Source organism: Podarcis liolepis (assembly GCF_965112155.1).
Source record: "Podarcis liolepis genome assembly, chromosome: 17".
In the NCBI taxonomy this organism is placed as follows: domain Eukaryota; kingdom Metazoa; phylum Chordata; class Lepidosauria; order Squamata; family Lacertidae; genus Podarcis; species Podarcis liolepis.
This window is the reverse complement of record NC_139571.1, coordinates 8685444-8701439: the sequence shown is the minus strand read 5'-3', so window position 1 is coordinate 8701439 and position 15996 is coordinate 8685444. Positions and strand designations below refer to the sequence as shown.

Here is a 15996-nt window from a genome sequence, read left to right as displayed (position 1 = left end):
TAGGCAGCACCACACCAGGCCCCATCCCAGAACATTTTCATTAAAACATCTCCGCTTCTGTAGCCCATTTATTTACATGCAAAACACGTGAGCCCTGTATTACTACATATTCCTATGGCCTATTGGATGAAGTACAGGCCACCCCAACACAAAACAAATGTCTATTAAAAAAGGCTTTCCTGTGAAAGTTTGGCCATAGGTCCTTTTTAACCAGGCCTTTGCCTGACTTGATCTACATCCTATACCCTTTTTAAAATGCTGGCTCTTTTTGGTTTTTTTTTTAATTGGGTGGTTGTTTTTGTTTTGATTTTATGCACCGTATTTTTTGCTCTATAAGACGCACCAGACCATAAGACGCACCTAGTGTTTGGAGGAAGAAAACAAGAAAAAATATTCTGAATCCCAGAAGCCAGAGCAGCAAGAGGGATCGCTGTGCAGCGAAAGCAGCAATCCCTCTTGCTGTTCTGGCTTCTGGGATAGCCGCGCAGCCTGCATTCGCTCCATAAGACACACACACATTTCCCCTTACTTTTTAGGAGGGAAAAAGTGAGTCTTATAGAGCAAAAAATACAGTATTTAATATTTTATGTGAACCGTCCTGAGACCTTCAGGTATAGGGCAGTATAGAAATTAAAGAAATATTAAATAATGTTATCACTCGAAGCATCTTTAGAATTTGTGTCCTCCCTTTACCCCAGCAGCTTAGCAAGTGGATATGCAAAATAAAAATAAAAAAATGGGACCCTTACATTGCTACATTCTCAACTCCAGCCACCCAAAATGCCTCTTTAAAACGAAAGGATAGATTGGAAGGTTGTTAGTGTGACAGCAGGGCAGGAAGACCTGGGGAGGAATGGGGTGGCAAATAGAAATGGTGGTCTGGTCTCCAAGCTGCAGTTTGCTGCTCCAGATGTTTTGCAGGAGGGATTCGATTTCTTGAATGCACTAAAGATCTTTAACAGATACATCTTCTGACAAGGTGGGCCTGTGAAAGCTTCTGCCCTAATCAATGTGTTAGTGCCTTCAGGTGCCACAAGAATCTGCGATCGTTCTCATGCTCTGTTGGTCACTCTTGCAAAACCCCAAAATAACAGGAGTTGGCAGAATGATCTGCCAGCTGTGAGTCTTCAACACATGGATTCAGAAAGTAATGGTCTCTCCCCTATCCACACACTTTAGACAGCCATATGTGTTCCTTTGGTTGTGAAGCACACAATTAACATTTCTCTTCCCTCCCCCCAGTCAAGCCCCCTCCCCCATTAAGTTCTTTGGTGGAATTTACAGGAAATATAGCAAACCAATAAACAATGACTACTAATCGACCAAGACACAAATAGGTATCAAAGCAGCCAATTCCTGTACAAAAGTATTTATTTAACAGACTACTGCATGGTGGAATGTGCACAACTCAGGCACCAATCCTAGACAATTACCAGGAAGTAAGCCCCAAATAACTTAATGGGACTTAATTCTGAGTAAAGGTGCACAAGATGATGCTATTAGACAGTTTCTCAATAAAACCAGCCAGTGTCCCTAAATTGGAAGATCATTTGGATTTGGAAACAGGATTCTCTCCTGAATCTCTCTCTCACACAAACCCCACCTCAAGAATATACCTAAATTACCTAACTGGTCCACTCCCTTGTGGGTTGGAAACCCCTGTTCCACCCACACTGATAGAGATTTGGATATAGGATGTATGTAAAAAAGACACAGAAAAGGGGCAGTTCTACTTAGGATATTTTAATTATTATATTTTAATCCTACTCTTCATCCACGAGACTCAGGCCAGAACAGGTAACTCTCTCCCATTTTCTCCTCACAATAAAGCCTTCAAGGTAAGTTCGACTGACAGTGACTGGCTGAAGGAGACCCAGATAGAGTGGTGCCCGGCAAGACGAATGCCTCGCAAGACGGAAAACCCGCTAGACGAAAGAGTTTTCCGTTTTGGAGGTGCTTCACAAAATGAATTTCCTATGGGCTTGCTTCGCAAGACGACAATGTCTTGCGAGTTCCTGCGGGTTTTTCCCCCCTCCCCCCCTTTTTCTAAGCCACTAAGCCGCTTATCAGCTGATCCAATCAGCAGATAAGCCGCTAAAAGCCGCTAATAGCGCTAATCCGCTAATCCTTCAATGGGCTTGCTTCGCAAGACGAAAAAACCGCTAGACGAAGAGAATCACAGAACGGATTCTTTTCGTCTTGCGAGGCACCACTGTAACTCCATGGCAGAGCAAAGGTTTGAACCCAGGGCCCTCTGACCCAAATCTAGCACTCTCAACAATCCCCATACTAGACTACCCAAGCCAGACAATCTGAAATGTGCTTTGCCATTCTTTGCAATGTTGCAGAAAATGCTCTCCTGTTGGTGCTTTCTAAGATGTAGTGCTGCCCGAACGATCGCTTGGTTTATTTATGTCAGCATCTTTTCCTATCATTGTTCTCCTGTCCCCCTATATTCAGTCACGGTTGGTCCAAGAAGCAAGAGCATTTTCCCTTCCTCATCCTTTTTTTAAAAGGATTCCTAGCTCTGCTTTCACCCCAATGCCTCCCTCAGTTTTCCTCCTCCTCCTGGTTACATTAAGAAAATAAAACTGGAATTGCAATTTCTTTTTCAGCCTTAAAAGCTGCTTCATAGTCTTGTTCTTATGACGGCTTCTCCATTCTGAGGGTTGCTCTAGATCAGTGATGGAGAGACTGTGGTGCTCCAGGTTTCGTTGGTCTTCGACTTCCATCAGCCCCAGTCAGCATGGCCAATGGTCAAGGGCAGGAGATGTGGTTCACCAACATCTGGAAGGCCACAGCTCCCCCCAGCCCTGACCTGAGAGCTGGTCCAAGACTGCCAAGAGTCGCTTGACATCTCCAGCAGGAATCCTAAGGGGAGGTCAGTCAGGTAGAAGTCCAGATTCCTGGTTATATTCTTGCTTGTCCTCAAGTTGGTCCCTCCATTAGGCAGAATGAGATAAGACAGGTGTGATTGCATTCTGGACAAATCCACTTTGGATTACAGATGTGGTAAGGGACATGTTTTTAATGAAGGGGAGGTGGCAAAGCTCAGAAGCGAAGCACCTGTTTTGCACGGAGAAGGTCCCCAGTTCCTGGCATCTCCAGTTAAAAGCTTCAAGTAGTAGGTGGTGGGAAGTCAGCATAAGCCAGGGCCAGCTATGAGAGTAGTGGGCTTGACGATCAGATAGTCTGGCTTTGTATAGCGCTGGTAATTCTCTCGTTCCTATAAATCTCCCTGCATGCAGTAAGCTAACATATCAGCAGACTGCTCTGCTAAAACCCTTGACTGACATGCCAGTTTACTACGTGCAGAGTATTAATTTTCTTATTTTACACAAGGGAAGATGAAAAAAATATATGACAATCCTACTTGCAGGGCTAAAGTGGTATGGGCTCCAGAATGCTACCTGGCTCCAGAATGCCAGGGCAGGAGAACCTGTGGCCAACCAAATCCAACTCCTGAGACCCAGCCAGCTTTGCCAAGGCTTAGGGATGATGGGGAGCTGGCAGTTCCACAATATTTGGAGGCAGACAGCTTCCCCAGCTCTAAAGCAGACGTCCCCAACCTGGTGTTCTCCAGATGTTTTGGTTGCAACCCTCTGCTGGTGCTGGGAGTTGTAATCAAAACATCTGGAGAACATCAGGTTGGGGAAGACTGCTGTACATGGTGTGAAAAACGAGCAGACAATGTTGTGCCCTGTAGATGTGGTTGTACTACAACTCCAATCATCAGCAACTACTGGTTATGCTTGCAGAGGCTGATGGGAGACCGACAACATGGGCAACATGCTGTCTATCCTGGTGGAGAACAAAGCATAGGCTACTGGAACATAGAAAGTGGAGGAATTGGCCCTTTCCCAAGTTATTCGATGGCCTATGAGGGCTTGGTACCTCCTTTCTCTTTGATCCTTAAAATTCAAGCCTGTGAAAAGCATAAATAAAATGCATAATCTAACCAAATCCTGCTGCTTGCCTCGGTTAGACTAGATGACATTTCAGGCTACTTCTGGCAATGAGATTCTTAAATATTCAGAGAGGACAGGATCCTGTGCTGGATGTTGGGACGCTCTCCTGCAGCAGAAGGCTGGGTTTCCTTGCCCGCTTCTGTGAGGAGACTTGCAAGACCTCAGCGGCAGCCAATAATTTCTCAGCTCAGGAATTCTGGTGCTCAAGGGCAAAGACGACAACAAACCCTACAGAACGTAATGGCACCTTCCTCTCGTGAACTGACAGGAATGCAGCAGAATCGAAACCGAAAAGAACGTGAACTATCAGAGCGAATCACCTCCCCAGTCGATGGTACCCAATGGATCAGACTTTGCCTCCATGAGACATCCAGAATCTGCCGCCTGAGGCAAGGGCTGCCTCACTTTGCCTCATAGTAGGGCTGCCCCGGCATCTAGGGAGTATAATGCCGCCCAGGATTCAATGCTAAACTCTCTAGAAAGCCTGGGAGTGGGCTGTGGAAGTGAGAGGCTCCGAGGCGGGTCAGCCGCTTCCTCTCAGGGGGACCTGCTGTGCTCCATGTCCCGCCTCTTCCTCCACTGGAGCATTTTGAGGAGGCTGAGGCTGGCTTTGAAGAGCCGGTCGTGCTGGAAGATCATCTGATGGAAGGCGTTGAGGGGCAAGTTCCCACTGGGGTCAGCGTGCTTGAGGGTGGTGATGGGCGTGTAGAGGCTGTTGGTTTGGTACCGAAATGGAGGCTTCTCTGAGGTGATCACTTTCATAGTATGCTGCCAGGAGGAGTGCGAAGCAGAAGGTTAGAAAACAACAACAACAACCACAACAACAGTCAGCCAGGATCACCATTTCAGAATTCAGCAGGGGGTGCAAAGAGACTGCTGCAGGAAAGGCAGAATTCCTTTTCTGAAAGCCTGCACTTCAGCATGGTTAAGATTAAACACACTAATGATAAAGTGACACGTGCTATTAAAGTAAGACGGAGAATATGCAGGAGAAATGATTCTGAGGAGATATGGAAGGTGTTTGTAGAATTTGTACTGTTAAAATGGAAAGGGGTCGAACCATCGCAAGAGGTGTTGAAATTTTGGGAGGCTGGATAGTTACAATGGAATGGTCTCATGGTAGGGTGCATATTTTTATTCTTATTTATTTATGATTATTACTTTGTCAAAATAATATATATATACATATATATATATATTTGCTTTCGTAGATTTTCACGGGTACAGGAATGCAGGTTTTGGTGTCTTCGGGTGTCTTCCCGTGTAAGAGTTGGGGTGTCTAGGCGACGTTTCGACGAGGTCTCACTCGTCATCTTCAGGCTGGTGCTTTCGGCTTCTTGTTACTGGAACAGAGCAGGATCTCAGTGTTTGAGTTCCTATAAATACTGTTGAGGGGGTGTGGTGTATAGACACCCGAAGACACCAAAACCTGCATATATATATATATATATATATATATATATATATATATATATGCTTTCGTAGATATATATATATATATATATATATATATGCTTTCGTAGATATATATATATATATATATATGATTAAACACACACATTTATAAATAAATAAAATTTTAGGAACTTTTCATCGGGAATTAATCATAGGCAACCATATATCCTGTGCTTATTTTTGATAACCAATAACAGACCGTCAGGAATAAGTAAATAAAATACCGTACTTCTCCATGTATAAGACTAGGTTTTTTTTTCCTTTTAAAAGCATGCTAAAAAATGGGGGTAGTCTTATACATGGGTAGCGCATAGGGTGGATGTTTGATGGGTTGCTGCCGCGGCTGTTAGCAGCTATTGTGCGTGTTATTGGCTGCTGCGTCAATGGGTGGTTTGACTGGCTGACGCTGCAGCAATTGGGCGAGCAATTGGCAGCTTGTGCCAACAAGGGGACAGATGAGAGGCGGATTTTGCGATGAGTGCAGGTGAGAGATTTTCAGCAACTCCCCCCCAAAAAGCTCAACAACTCTGTGCTGCCATCTCCCCCCATTTTCTTAAATCTGAGTCCCCCAAAATAGGGGGCATCTTATACACGGAAAAGTATGGTACCTTGTACACAGATCTGCTATACTGTGGGCGGACTAGAAAGCACTCCATCCCAATATTCCTGTATGTTATCACTAGGGGCTGCACCCCTGTTTGCTCTGCTTGCCGGCACCCTTTTGCTATCCCCACTCCCCCCACACCTGGCCAAGCCCTCCCCCTTTAGATGCCACCCACCCCCTTGCCTATCCCTTCATAACTTGCCCAAACCTCTCCTCTCCTCAGTTTGCCCCTAAGCCCAAGGCCTTTTAACTCCAAACTGCTCTCTGAACCCCACCACAAACCCCACTGCAGCCTTTTTAATGTAGCCTTTCGCCCTCCTTTAAGCAGCTCACCTGGGGGGCTGCCTGCAACCTGGGCTGCTTCCCCCCCTTGCCTCCCTGCTGTTCTGACACCACACTGGAGTTGGTGTGGCCACCGCAAACTGTAGCACGGCAGCAGCCTTGCACTTTTGTGTACAATATGGCTTTAACTATGTTTTCCGTTTGATTCCGTCTGCAAGGAGGTTGCTTGAGACCTGATGGCAAAGGGGGCTGGAGGAGTTAAACCAATCACCTCATTGGACCCAAGACTGGAAGTCACATATATGCATAGAACGTGACCTTTGGCATTTTAATCAAGGAGATACAAAAATAGGAGATGAGCCTATTGTTCATGTCCAAACGTAATCAGTGACTATCACTGCATGTCTCCACAAAAGAAAACGCTATCTGGGTTGGGACTCACTTCATCCTGTCTCTCCAGAAAGCATCTAAATATAGTCGGAAGTGAGGAATGCCAATCAATTGTTCAGTTTGTCTGAAGCTTTTGATTATGAGGGTATAAATACTACAGGCTTCACAGCAAACAATTGTTCTGGCTCCTCAGATCTACTTTGCTGAATATCAGCAAAGCACTTCTCTTAGCTTATCACTTTTTACTTCCCTAAAACATTACTATCTATTTCCTGCCTCTTGGACATTTGTTTCAAGAAATCATCACCCACCATCTCAATGGGATGATGCTCTGCCATAGATTCTGACCAAAGGGTTGAATTCCTTCAGTAATTGTTCCCCAGCTACATTGGCCGGTGGAAGCAGCTACAGTGGTGCCCCGCAAGACGAATGCCTCGCGAGACGGAAAACTCGCTAGACGAAAGAGTTTTCCGTTTTGGAGGTGCTTCGCAAAACGAATTTCCTATGGGCTTGCTTTGCAAGACGACAATGTCTTGCAAGTTCCTGCTGGTTTTTTTCCCCTCCCCCCCCTTTTCTAAGCCGCTAAGCCGCTTATCAGCTGATCCGATCATCAGATAAGCCGCTAAAAGCGCTAAAAGCGCTAATCCGCTAATCCTTCAATGGGCTTGCTTCGCAAGACGAAAAAAACGCTAGACGAAGAGAATCACAGAACGGATTCTTTTCGTCTTGCGAGGCACCACTGTATCTGTTTTCAAACCAAGAACTGGGAATTATGCTGCATCATAGAATCACAGAGTTGAAGGGATCCCGAGGGCCATCTAGTCCAACCCTCTGCCATGCAAGAATCTCAACACAGTCTCCCATCCGATTTGGAACCGTATCAGACCCTGCTTAGCAAATGTGCTAGCAGTATTATTGCTGCACCACTAGGAGACAGTGGCAGGACTATTTTTTTGAAACAACCATCTGACGTTTAAAAGACATCTGAAGGCAGCCCTGTTTAGGGAAGTTTTTAATGATTGATGTTTTAATGTATTTTTAATCTTTTGTTGGAAGCTGCCCAGAATGGCAGGGGAAACCCAGCCAGATGGGTGGGGTATAAATAATAAATTATATTACTACTACTACTACTACTACTACTGTATTATTATTATTACTGTATTATTATTATGAACTGACGAACACTGCTGCGAGGGTGCTGATGCTTCTTGCAGCTGAACCACACATCAAAGTGGCAGCAATTTTAAACCTAGCAAGTGCTGCCTGCAACAAAATATTGTAGCACAACTTCCCTCCTGATTCAGGATTCTAGTTAGCTCTTACCTCCAATCAAGGCATTCTACTTCTCCCCCCCCCCCATTGTAATAGTTTCTCTTTTCTTTCCCTCTGCATTAATGGCTACTGAGTGTTCTCAGGCCTCACTGGGAAGTTTTGGGGTTCTTACCAGCACCACTTTTAAAGCATTGCACTTCTGCACACCTTGGGGCACCTCCATCTTATTCCTCTGTTTGAGCTACAAGCCTAGAGACACTCAGCACCTGAGGTTGCTGTTAGAAGGAACAATGGGCCAATGCCATAAGCCAGAGCTTTCCAAACTGTGTGTCACGACATCTGAAGGCAGCCTGGTTTAGGGAAGTTTTTAATGTTTGAAGTTTTATTCTGTTTAATATTCTGTTGGGAGCTGCCCAGAGTGGCTGGGGAAACCCAGCCAGATGGGCGGGGTATAATTAATTAATTTTGCGGGTGGTGCTGTGGGTTAAACCACAGAGCCTAGGACTTGCTGATCAGAAGGTCGGCGGTTTGAATCCCCGTGACGGGGTGAGCTCCCATTGCTCGGTCCCAGCTCCTGCCAACCTAGCAGTTCGAAAGCACAAAGTGCAGGTAGATAAATAGGTACCGCTCCAGTGGGAAGGTAAACAGCGTTTCCGTGTGCTGCTCTGGTTCACCAGAAGCGGCTTAGTCATGCTGGCCACATGCTGTCTGTGGACAAACGCCGGCTCCCTTGGCCAGTAAAGCGAGATGAGCGCCGCAACCCCAGAGTCGGTCACGACTGGACCTAATGGTCAGGGGTCCCTTTACCTTTACCTATTATTATTATTATTATTATTTTGGCTGCAACGTTCAGGTGTGTCACGCAAATGCTCCCCACACTCTTATAAGGGGCTAGTTTAACCTCCAGTTTGCTAGTAAAACCGAATTGCTGCGTCACGAAATGATGCGTGTCTAAAAAGTGTGTCGCCAACACGAAAAGTTTGGAAAGCTCTGCCATAATAATGAGCTGGGCTGGGCTGCCCGTTCTCCTCCCCCCAGAAGCAGATCCCAGCTAGCTTTCCTGTGGGCTTGAGAGCAACAAGGGAGAAAGCTTATAATCCTACCTCAGCCACCTCTTCTGGAGATTGCCCCAGCGCAGTGAAGACTTCCTTGGAATAGGCCATGTAGAAGCCCTGAAATATATCCAGCGTTTCTTTATCCACCTGAGAGAGGTCCATATTGGCTGCTTCTTCGTAGAGCTTCCTCTCGAATTCTGTTATCACTGGCCCAGGCTCAATTAAACTGATGCTGCAGAATGAAACAAGCAGTAATTGGGACTAATGAACTTCACTGTCTGCTGAGCTGAGAAACCGGGTGGGGTGGGGGGAGACTGCCTGCCTTCACATGACTGAGCTTCACCAGCCAGCATGGATTTTGCCTATAGCCCTCTGGCATTCAGGCCGATCACTTCATCTCTGCTTTAGTAGACTACTATCTGGGTTTAGCATATTCTGTCCTGCTCAGTCTTGCACCGATAATGACCTAAAGAATGGGCTGTCTGCACAAAACACGATACCTGTGTTATAGGAATTCTAAGGTCTTATATATAAAATAAAAGTTCATAAATGTACAAGGCAAACACAGACATAAGTATATAAACCACGTGTCTGAAACAGTACAGGAGAACAATCCTGAAGCCATTTTGAATCTCCCAAATTAGCCTCAAATATTTCTCTGCAAGGAGGAAGGAAATGGGGAAAGCTTTCTTTGAACTGTAGGGGCTTACACCTCCCTGTAAATACAGTCTGACAAGTATCTGTTAAGCTGAGCACACTATCAATATGCGTAAGAGATTCCGGAACTAAGTATTTACCATCTCAAAGGAATGACCAGGCTACCCAGAAAAGGCAATCAGACAATAAGGCATTATCAGGTATCCTGGCAGACAGGAGAGAAGCAACACACTCAAATTTCTGCTGCGGACCGCCTCCTTCTGTGATGTATGTATGATGTTTTGGGGGGTGGTCCTGAGCTACAGGGTAGGCAATTTCAAAAGTCTATATAGGAACTTGCACACCAATGTTCTGGGTTCCTCTCCTCCTTCCCTGCGTGGGGGGAGTGGGAGACCCTGTTGCAACAGTTTAATAAAGATCATGCTTACTAGCTGCTTTGCTTCTCAATATTCTCTGGTTGGCCTCTGTTATTTTCTCCTACCGAAAGAGAACCTACATAAGGACTCTATACCCCAGAAGGGAAAAAGGAGCAGTTTTTTCTTATAACACCTTGTAAGCAAGACTGACCAAATTCACCTGAGAGAAGACACACTGTGGAGTTAAGGCTGTATAATTTTGGTTCACCAGCAGTCCTTTTATATTAACTCTTTCCCCTCAATTTTCAAAAATTTATCTGCCACCAGGAAGTCTTCTACGTGGGCTATATTAAAGCTTCTGCGCAAGTAGATAAATGAAAATACTTACATCCTGTCTTTCAGTCCACAAAAACCCCCTAATAAAACAGAGTGCTAAAACCAGAGAAAATTGTACAGATATTCGAGAGAGCAGAGGTAAAATGAACTCAAACCAAAACACTGTCACTAGGAATGTGAATTTAATTAGGGCATATCTCTCATGCCTTCCTTCAACCTTGAAGCCTTGGGCACATGAAAGGAAAAGTTTCATTCATTGTCCTCCATGCTAATACTGAACTTGGGTGGTCCTGCACATATCAGTTCAGAAGTGAACTCATATTTTTGGGTGGAAGGGTTACCCAAAAATAAGGTGAGGGTTTCAGTCTTCTTGGGCAAATGGCCAGCTACAGAGAAGAATATGAGTTGGTAAATTATTATTTTTTGGGGTGGGGGAGGGAATAGCCAGTAGGCGTCCAGGACCTACAGCGTGTGTGTAAAAAGAAAATGAGGGCAAGGCATAGAATTGGCCTGCTTGTGTTTTTAACAGCTTACAGAACTTGTGGGATTTCAGACTCTGTGAGCATCATGGCATGTGAATTGTGTTTGGCGGAACTCAAGAAACGGCTTCTCAGTGGCGGCTGTACCCTGACTTTGGAACCTCTCTAACCTACTCATCAATAGGTTGCTCGCCAGGGCAAGACTGTCTGAGCATATCACACAAAACCCGGCCCAACTGCACTGGCTGCCAATTAGCTTCCAGGACCAATTAAAAGTGTTGGTTTTGACCTATAAAACCTTAAACGGCACAGGAGGACTGCAGTATGTCAAAGACCACCTCTCCCCATACGAACCAACCCGGCAATCATCCTCTGGGGGCCCTTCTTCATGGGCCTCCTCCATGAGAGGTCCAGAGGGGGGCAACACAAGAACAGCCCTTTTCTGCAGTGGCTCCTCATTTCTGGAATCCTCTCCCCAGGGTAGGGACGCAGGTGGCGCTGTGGGTTAAACCACAGAGCCTAGGACTTGCCGATCAGAAGGTCGGCAGTTCGAATCCCCACGATGGGGTGAGCTCCCATTGCTTGGTCCCTGCTCCTGCCAACCTAGCAGTTCGAAAGCACGTCAAAGTGCAAGTAGATAAATAGCTACCGCTCCGGCGGGAAGGTAAATGGCATTTCCGTGCGCTGCTCTGGTTCGCCAGGCTGGCCACATGACCTGGAAGCTGTACGCCGGCTCCCTCGGCCAATAAAGCGAAATGAGCGCCGCAACCCCAGAGTCGACCACGACTGGACCTAATGGTCAGGGGTCCCTTTACCTTTACTCCCCAGGGTGGCTCTCTAGGTACTGGGTGAAAACATTTCTCTTGACCAGGCCTTTGGCTGATTAACATGCTGTGGCCTTTTAAATGTGTTTGTAGGAGGGGGGGGGGTTATAGGTTTGTTTTGGTTTCATTCTGTATTTTGTGTTCTCATTTTGTGTTTTTATGTTGTGAACATGATCTTTGAATGTATGGTATAAGTAATCATGGCAACGACGATATTATAACCTTCTCCTGTTTAAGCAGGCACTGCCCTTAATGAACTGATTTGTTTGGTATTGCTGTTCCGTTATTTAAACTTAAACACGTTTTCAACTTGCTGCTCCTGCTGTCTTATCTTTTATCTGCTCTGACTTTATTATACTGAGTTTTTGCTCTTTTATTGTTTGTTTGTTTAGAAAGACTGATAGAGCACTTAACTGCAAAATTCTCTAAGCAGTTTACCATGTTACGGCTTATTATGTTATTTGTTTAAGTGTACTGGTTACTTTTTAACTACATATTTTATTGCCAGCTGCCTTGGGCATTGTATAGGGAAAGGTTTATTTAGTAAACGAATAAAAGAAAAAAATCCCCCATTCTTGCACTGCGTGGGCAGATTTCAGGAAGGGGAGGGAAAAGAAAAAGGACACTTTTCCCTTTGCAAACATCCAGGTGCCATCCTTACAAATATATAGCAATTAAGTGTTCCAGTTTAGTGCTGAACCTGTGCACTTTAGCTCAGATATAATAATGCAACAGGAAGTTGTTTCTAGGCAGGAAAGACCAAACAGAAGTGTCCTTCCTGAAAAGCTGTTTGCCCTCCTCCCAAGGGGGCCAAACATAAGAAAATAAGAAATGTAATGACAAAGAGAAGAACGTAAGAAGGGCCTGCAGGATCAGGCCAATGGCCCACCTGGTCCAGCATCTTGTTCTCACAGTGGCCAATCAGATGCCTGTGGGAAACCCACAACAGGTAAAGGTAAAAGGTAAAGGACCCCTGGACAGTTAAGTCCAGTCAAAGGTGACTATGGGGTTGCTGCACTCATCTCGCTTTCAGGCCGAGGGAGCTGGCGTTTGTCCACAGACAGCTTTCCGGGTCACGTGGCCAGCAGGACTAAACTGCTTCTGGCACAACAGAACACCATGATGGAAGCCAGAGTGCACGGAAACACCGTTTACCTTCCTGTCACTGTGGTACCTATTTAGCTACTTGCTAGGTTGGTAGGAGCTGGGACAGAGCAATGGGAGGTCGTTCCGTCGCGGGGATTTGAACCGCCAACCTTCCGATTGGCAAGCCCAAGAGGCTCAGTGGTTTAGACCACAGCGCCATCCACACCCCTCCCACAACAGGGCCCTCCTGTCGCTTCTAGCAACTAGTATTCAGAAGCATGGCTGCCCTGAACTCTCAAGGCAGAGGATAGCCTTAATGACTACTAGCCATTGATAGCTTATCCTCGGATAATTTGTCTCTTTTAAAGGCATCTAAGTTAGTGGCCAGCACTGCCTCCTGTGGGAGAAAGTGCCATAGTTCAGCTATGCGCTTCATGGAGTTATCCGTCCTGAATCTTCCAACATTCAGTTTTGTTGGATGTTCACGAGAAAAGGGGGGGGGGGAACCATCTTTTCTCTATTCAGTTTCACTGTGCCATGCATAATTTTATAATTTTATCTCTAAACATATAAGTCCCAAACTCAGCAACTGTTTCTCATAGGGGACTCGCTCCATCCCCTTGGGCATCTCAGTTGCCTTTTTCTTAAATTTCCCCCAGCCTGACAGTATCATTCTCGAGGGAAGGCAACCAGGCTGGCTAGAGCACAGAAGACAAACGCTCCTGTTAGGGGTACCCGACAATATTTGATTGCAGGTGCCCACCGTTATTCTTATCTAATTTATTGATGTATCTCAGTAAAAATTCCCCCTTTGCTTAAGCATCATACACAGCCAGCGTATACCCCTTACAAAAAAAAAAAAAAACAATTCCTGGTGTGACCTTTTATTACTCCCCTCCCCTACGCATGTCCAGTATAGATGCCTCTGTTATTTGTTATATAAAGCCTCTCACTGTGGAAAAGGAATGCTGCAAATGTGCTGATCTTAGTTCCACTGGGAACATGAATAACTTGCATCTGGGCAAAAGGGAGGACTGGCGTAGGGGATGTGTACACACAGACAGACCTCCTAACCTAAGGATAGAGAGGAAGAAAGAGACCTCTCTATGTGCCTGCTCTTTGCCTGCTGTGGGCTGGATAGACATGGAAACAAGTCCCAATGAACTCAGTGGGATTTTCTTCCAACCAGATGTGTGTAGGATTGGGCATTAAAGCATTTTTTTTAAACCACTAACCAGAAGCTTCCAGCATTTAAATAATGTCCCATGCTCCCTAGCACCTGTAATCTAGTTTATTAAAACATCTCCTCTAGATTCTAAGACCTTTTAGGAATTCCTCTAATGAATTTAAGAACTGTTGGATCAGAAGCCCCCTGGAAGGCTGGTGGGCTCCTGCTGATCAAGCCTTTTCCGTCGTCGTCTTTTAAGCTTCCTGTCACTACAGGGCAGATCTAGGTATCTGAACCATTTATGTAGACTTGCTTTTTGGATAGGCCTTTCATGAGTAGTGGTATGTTGATCCCTTTTAATGCTGACTCTTGGTCTTGGTTTTGCCTTTCTGTGCAGAATTTGTGCTGTTAAATTATCTCCAGTGGGAGATCAAACCTTGCTTTGGAAATCTAATAGGACTGAAGAATGGGCTGCGAACAACCATTTCATGAAATGGCATGTTGATTTCTGCACAAACATAAGGGACAGAACCGTGAAGAATCACTGCGCTTTGCCATTAAAGGCCTGCAAAAGAAGGACACGGGACAGAATACTTATGTACGAGGTTAAGTTATTATAAGAATCTTGGAAAAAGTTGTAAAATAAAACAAAAACGCTGCTAAAATTTTATGCAGTATGGGAATCAGAGAGCAAACTATCAGAATGCTGAAAAAGAAGCCAATTATTTTTTGGTGGGAAGAAGAGAGGTAAACATGGGACTCATTAGTTATTTACTACCCTGTGTGTTTAAATATATATATATATATAGAGAGAGAGTGTGTGTGTAAATCAGGTTCTTCCTACCTGATGCCCTCTAGATCTTTTTGGACTACGATTCCCATCATCCTTGATGCTGACTGGAGATGATGAGAGTTGGAGTCCAACTATACTAGCGGCCAAAATTGTGGAAACCTTTTGGAAACAGTGTACTTCCGAGGTTTGATGGCTCATAACACCACTTTTTGGGAGTAATGCCATAAAATTATATTATCAATGGAAAGATAATTTAATGAAGAATGTAATTCACCTGATAGGTTCTCTAAACCAGTGTTTCCCAACCTTTTTTGGGCAAAGGCACACTTGTTTCATGAAAAAAATCTCGAGGCACACCACCATTACAGCCCCGTGACGTCAGCGCGCAGCGTCACGCCGGGAGGGACGCACGAAAGTGTAAGTTTCAATTTTTTCCCCTCCCCCTTGCCTTCCTTCTGTGCCAACCGCCAAAAAGCCAAGAATCGCGGGACCGCCGGCGGAGGGGGGGAGGGCGAGCAGAGGCAGCGGTGAGCCCCGTTCCTCCCCATCCGCCCCATTCCGTGCAAGGAGCGCGAACAGGTGTGAGAAGGGGGTCAAACCTGCGGGTCGGCGCCGGGGAACCTCCAAGCTTTGGGGGTGGGGGGGGGAGGAGGCAGCAAAGCGAGGCAGGAAGGAGAGCGCGGCTTGGCTGGGTGAGCTTTGGCAGGGGCAGGGAATGAGAGCCGTGAGGCGGGCGCTGCGGACGGAGGCACTGCCCGCCGAGCTCGCAGGCAGCCAGGCAGGCAGACGGCGAGAGCCCCGCGCTGGGGGGCCTCTCCTCGCCGTCGCCGCCCCGCCTCTCGCCGCCCGACTCGCCCGCCTCCCTCCAGGCAACATCTCGCGGCACACCAGGCAACATCTCGCGGCACACTAGTGTGCCGCGGAACAGTGGTTGAAAAACACTGCTCTAAACACTCATGCTCATTGGTCACATTCAAACAAATGAAATCTACTGCATACAACCTAAGCAAGTATTGCTTCCTTTTTCTGGTTATTTGGCTACAACTTTTGATAGAATACAGACAACTGAACAAACCTTGTTGCATTACATTCTTCATTACATTATCTTTATTATTATTAAATAATAATAAATTATTATTATTATTATTATTATTATTATTATTATTATTATTTCCACTGATATATAATTTTATGGCATTACTCCAAAATAAGTGGAGTTATGAGCCACCAAACCTTGGAAATACACCTTTTCCCAAAAGGTTTCCACAATT

At 45.6% G+C, this 15996-nt stretch overlaps 1 protein-coding gene across 2 annotated transcripts in view; it reads right to left on the bottom strand.

Moving 5' to 3' along the window:
• Positions 1-2219: 2219 nt before the first annotated feature.
• LOC310696958 (retinol dehydrogenase 8-like) overlaps positions 2220-15996 on the bottom strand; it is a 28729-nt gene continuing 14952 nt past the window's right edge. For both annotated transcript variants that reach the window (XM_083483191.1, XM_083483190.1), the window contains exons 6-7: positions 9075-9258; positions 2220-4736 (exon numbers count right to left, since the gene is read on the bottom strand). In XM_083483191.1, the coding sequence (XP_083339317.1) occupies positions 4506-4736; positions 9075-9258 (415 nt within the window). In that variant the 3' untranslated portion in view covers positions 2220-4505. The remainder of the gene's footprint in view (positions 4737-9074; positions 9259-15996) is intronic.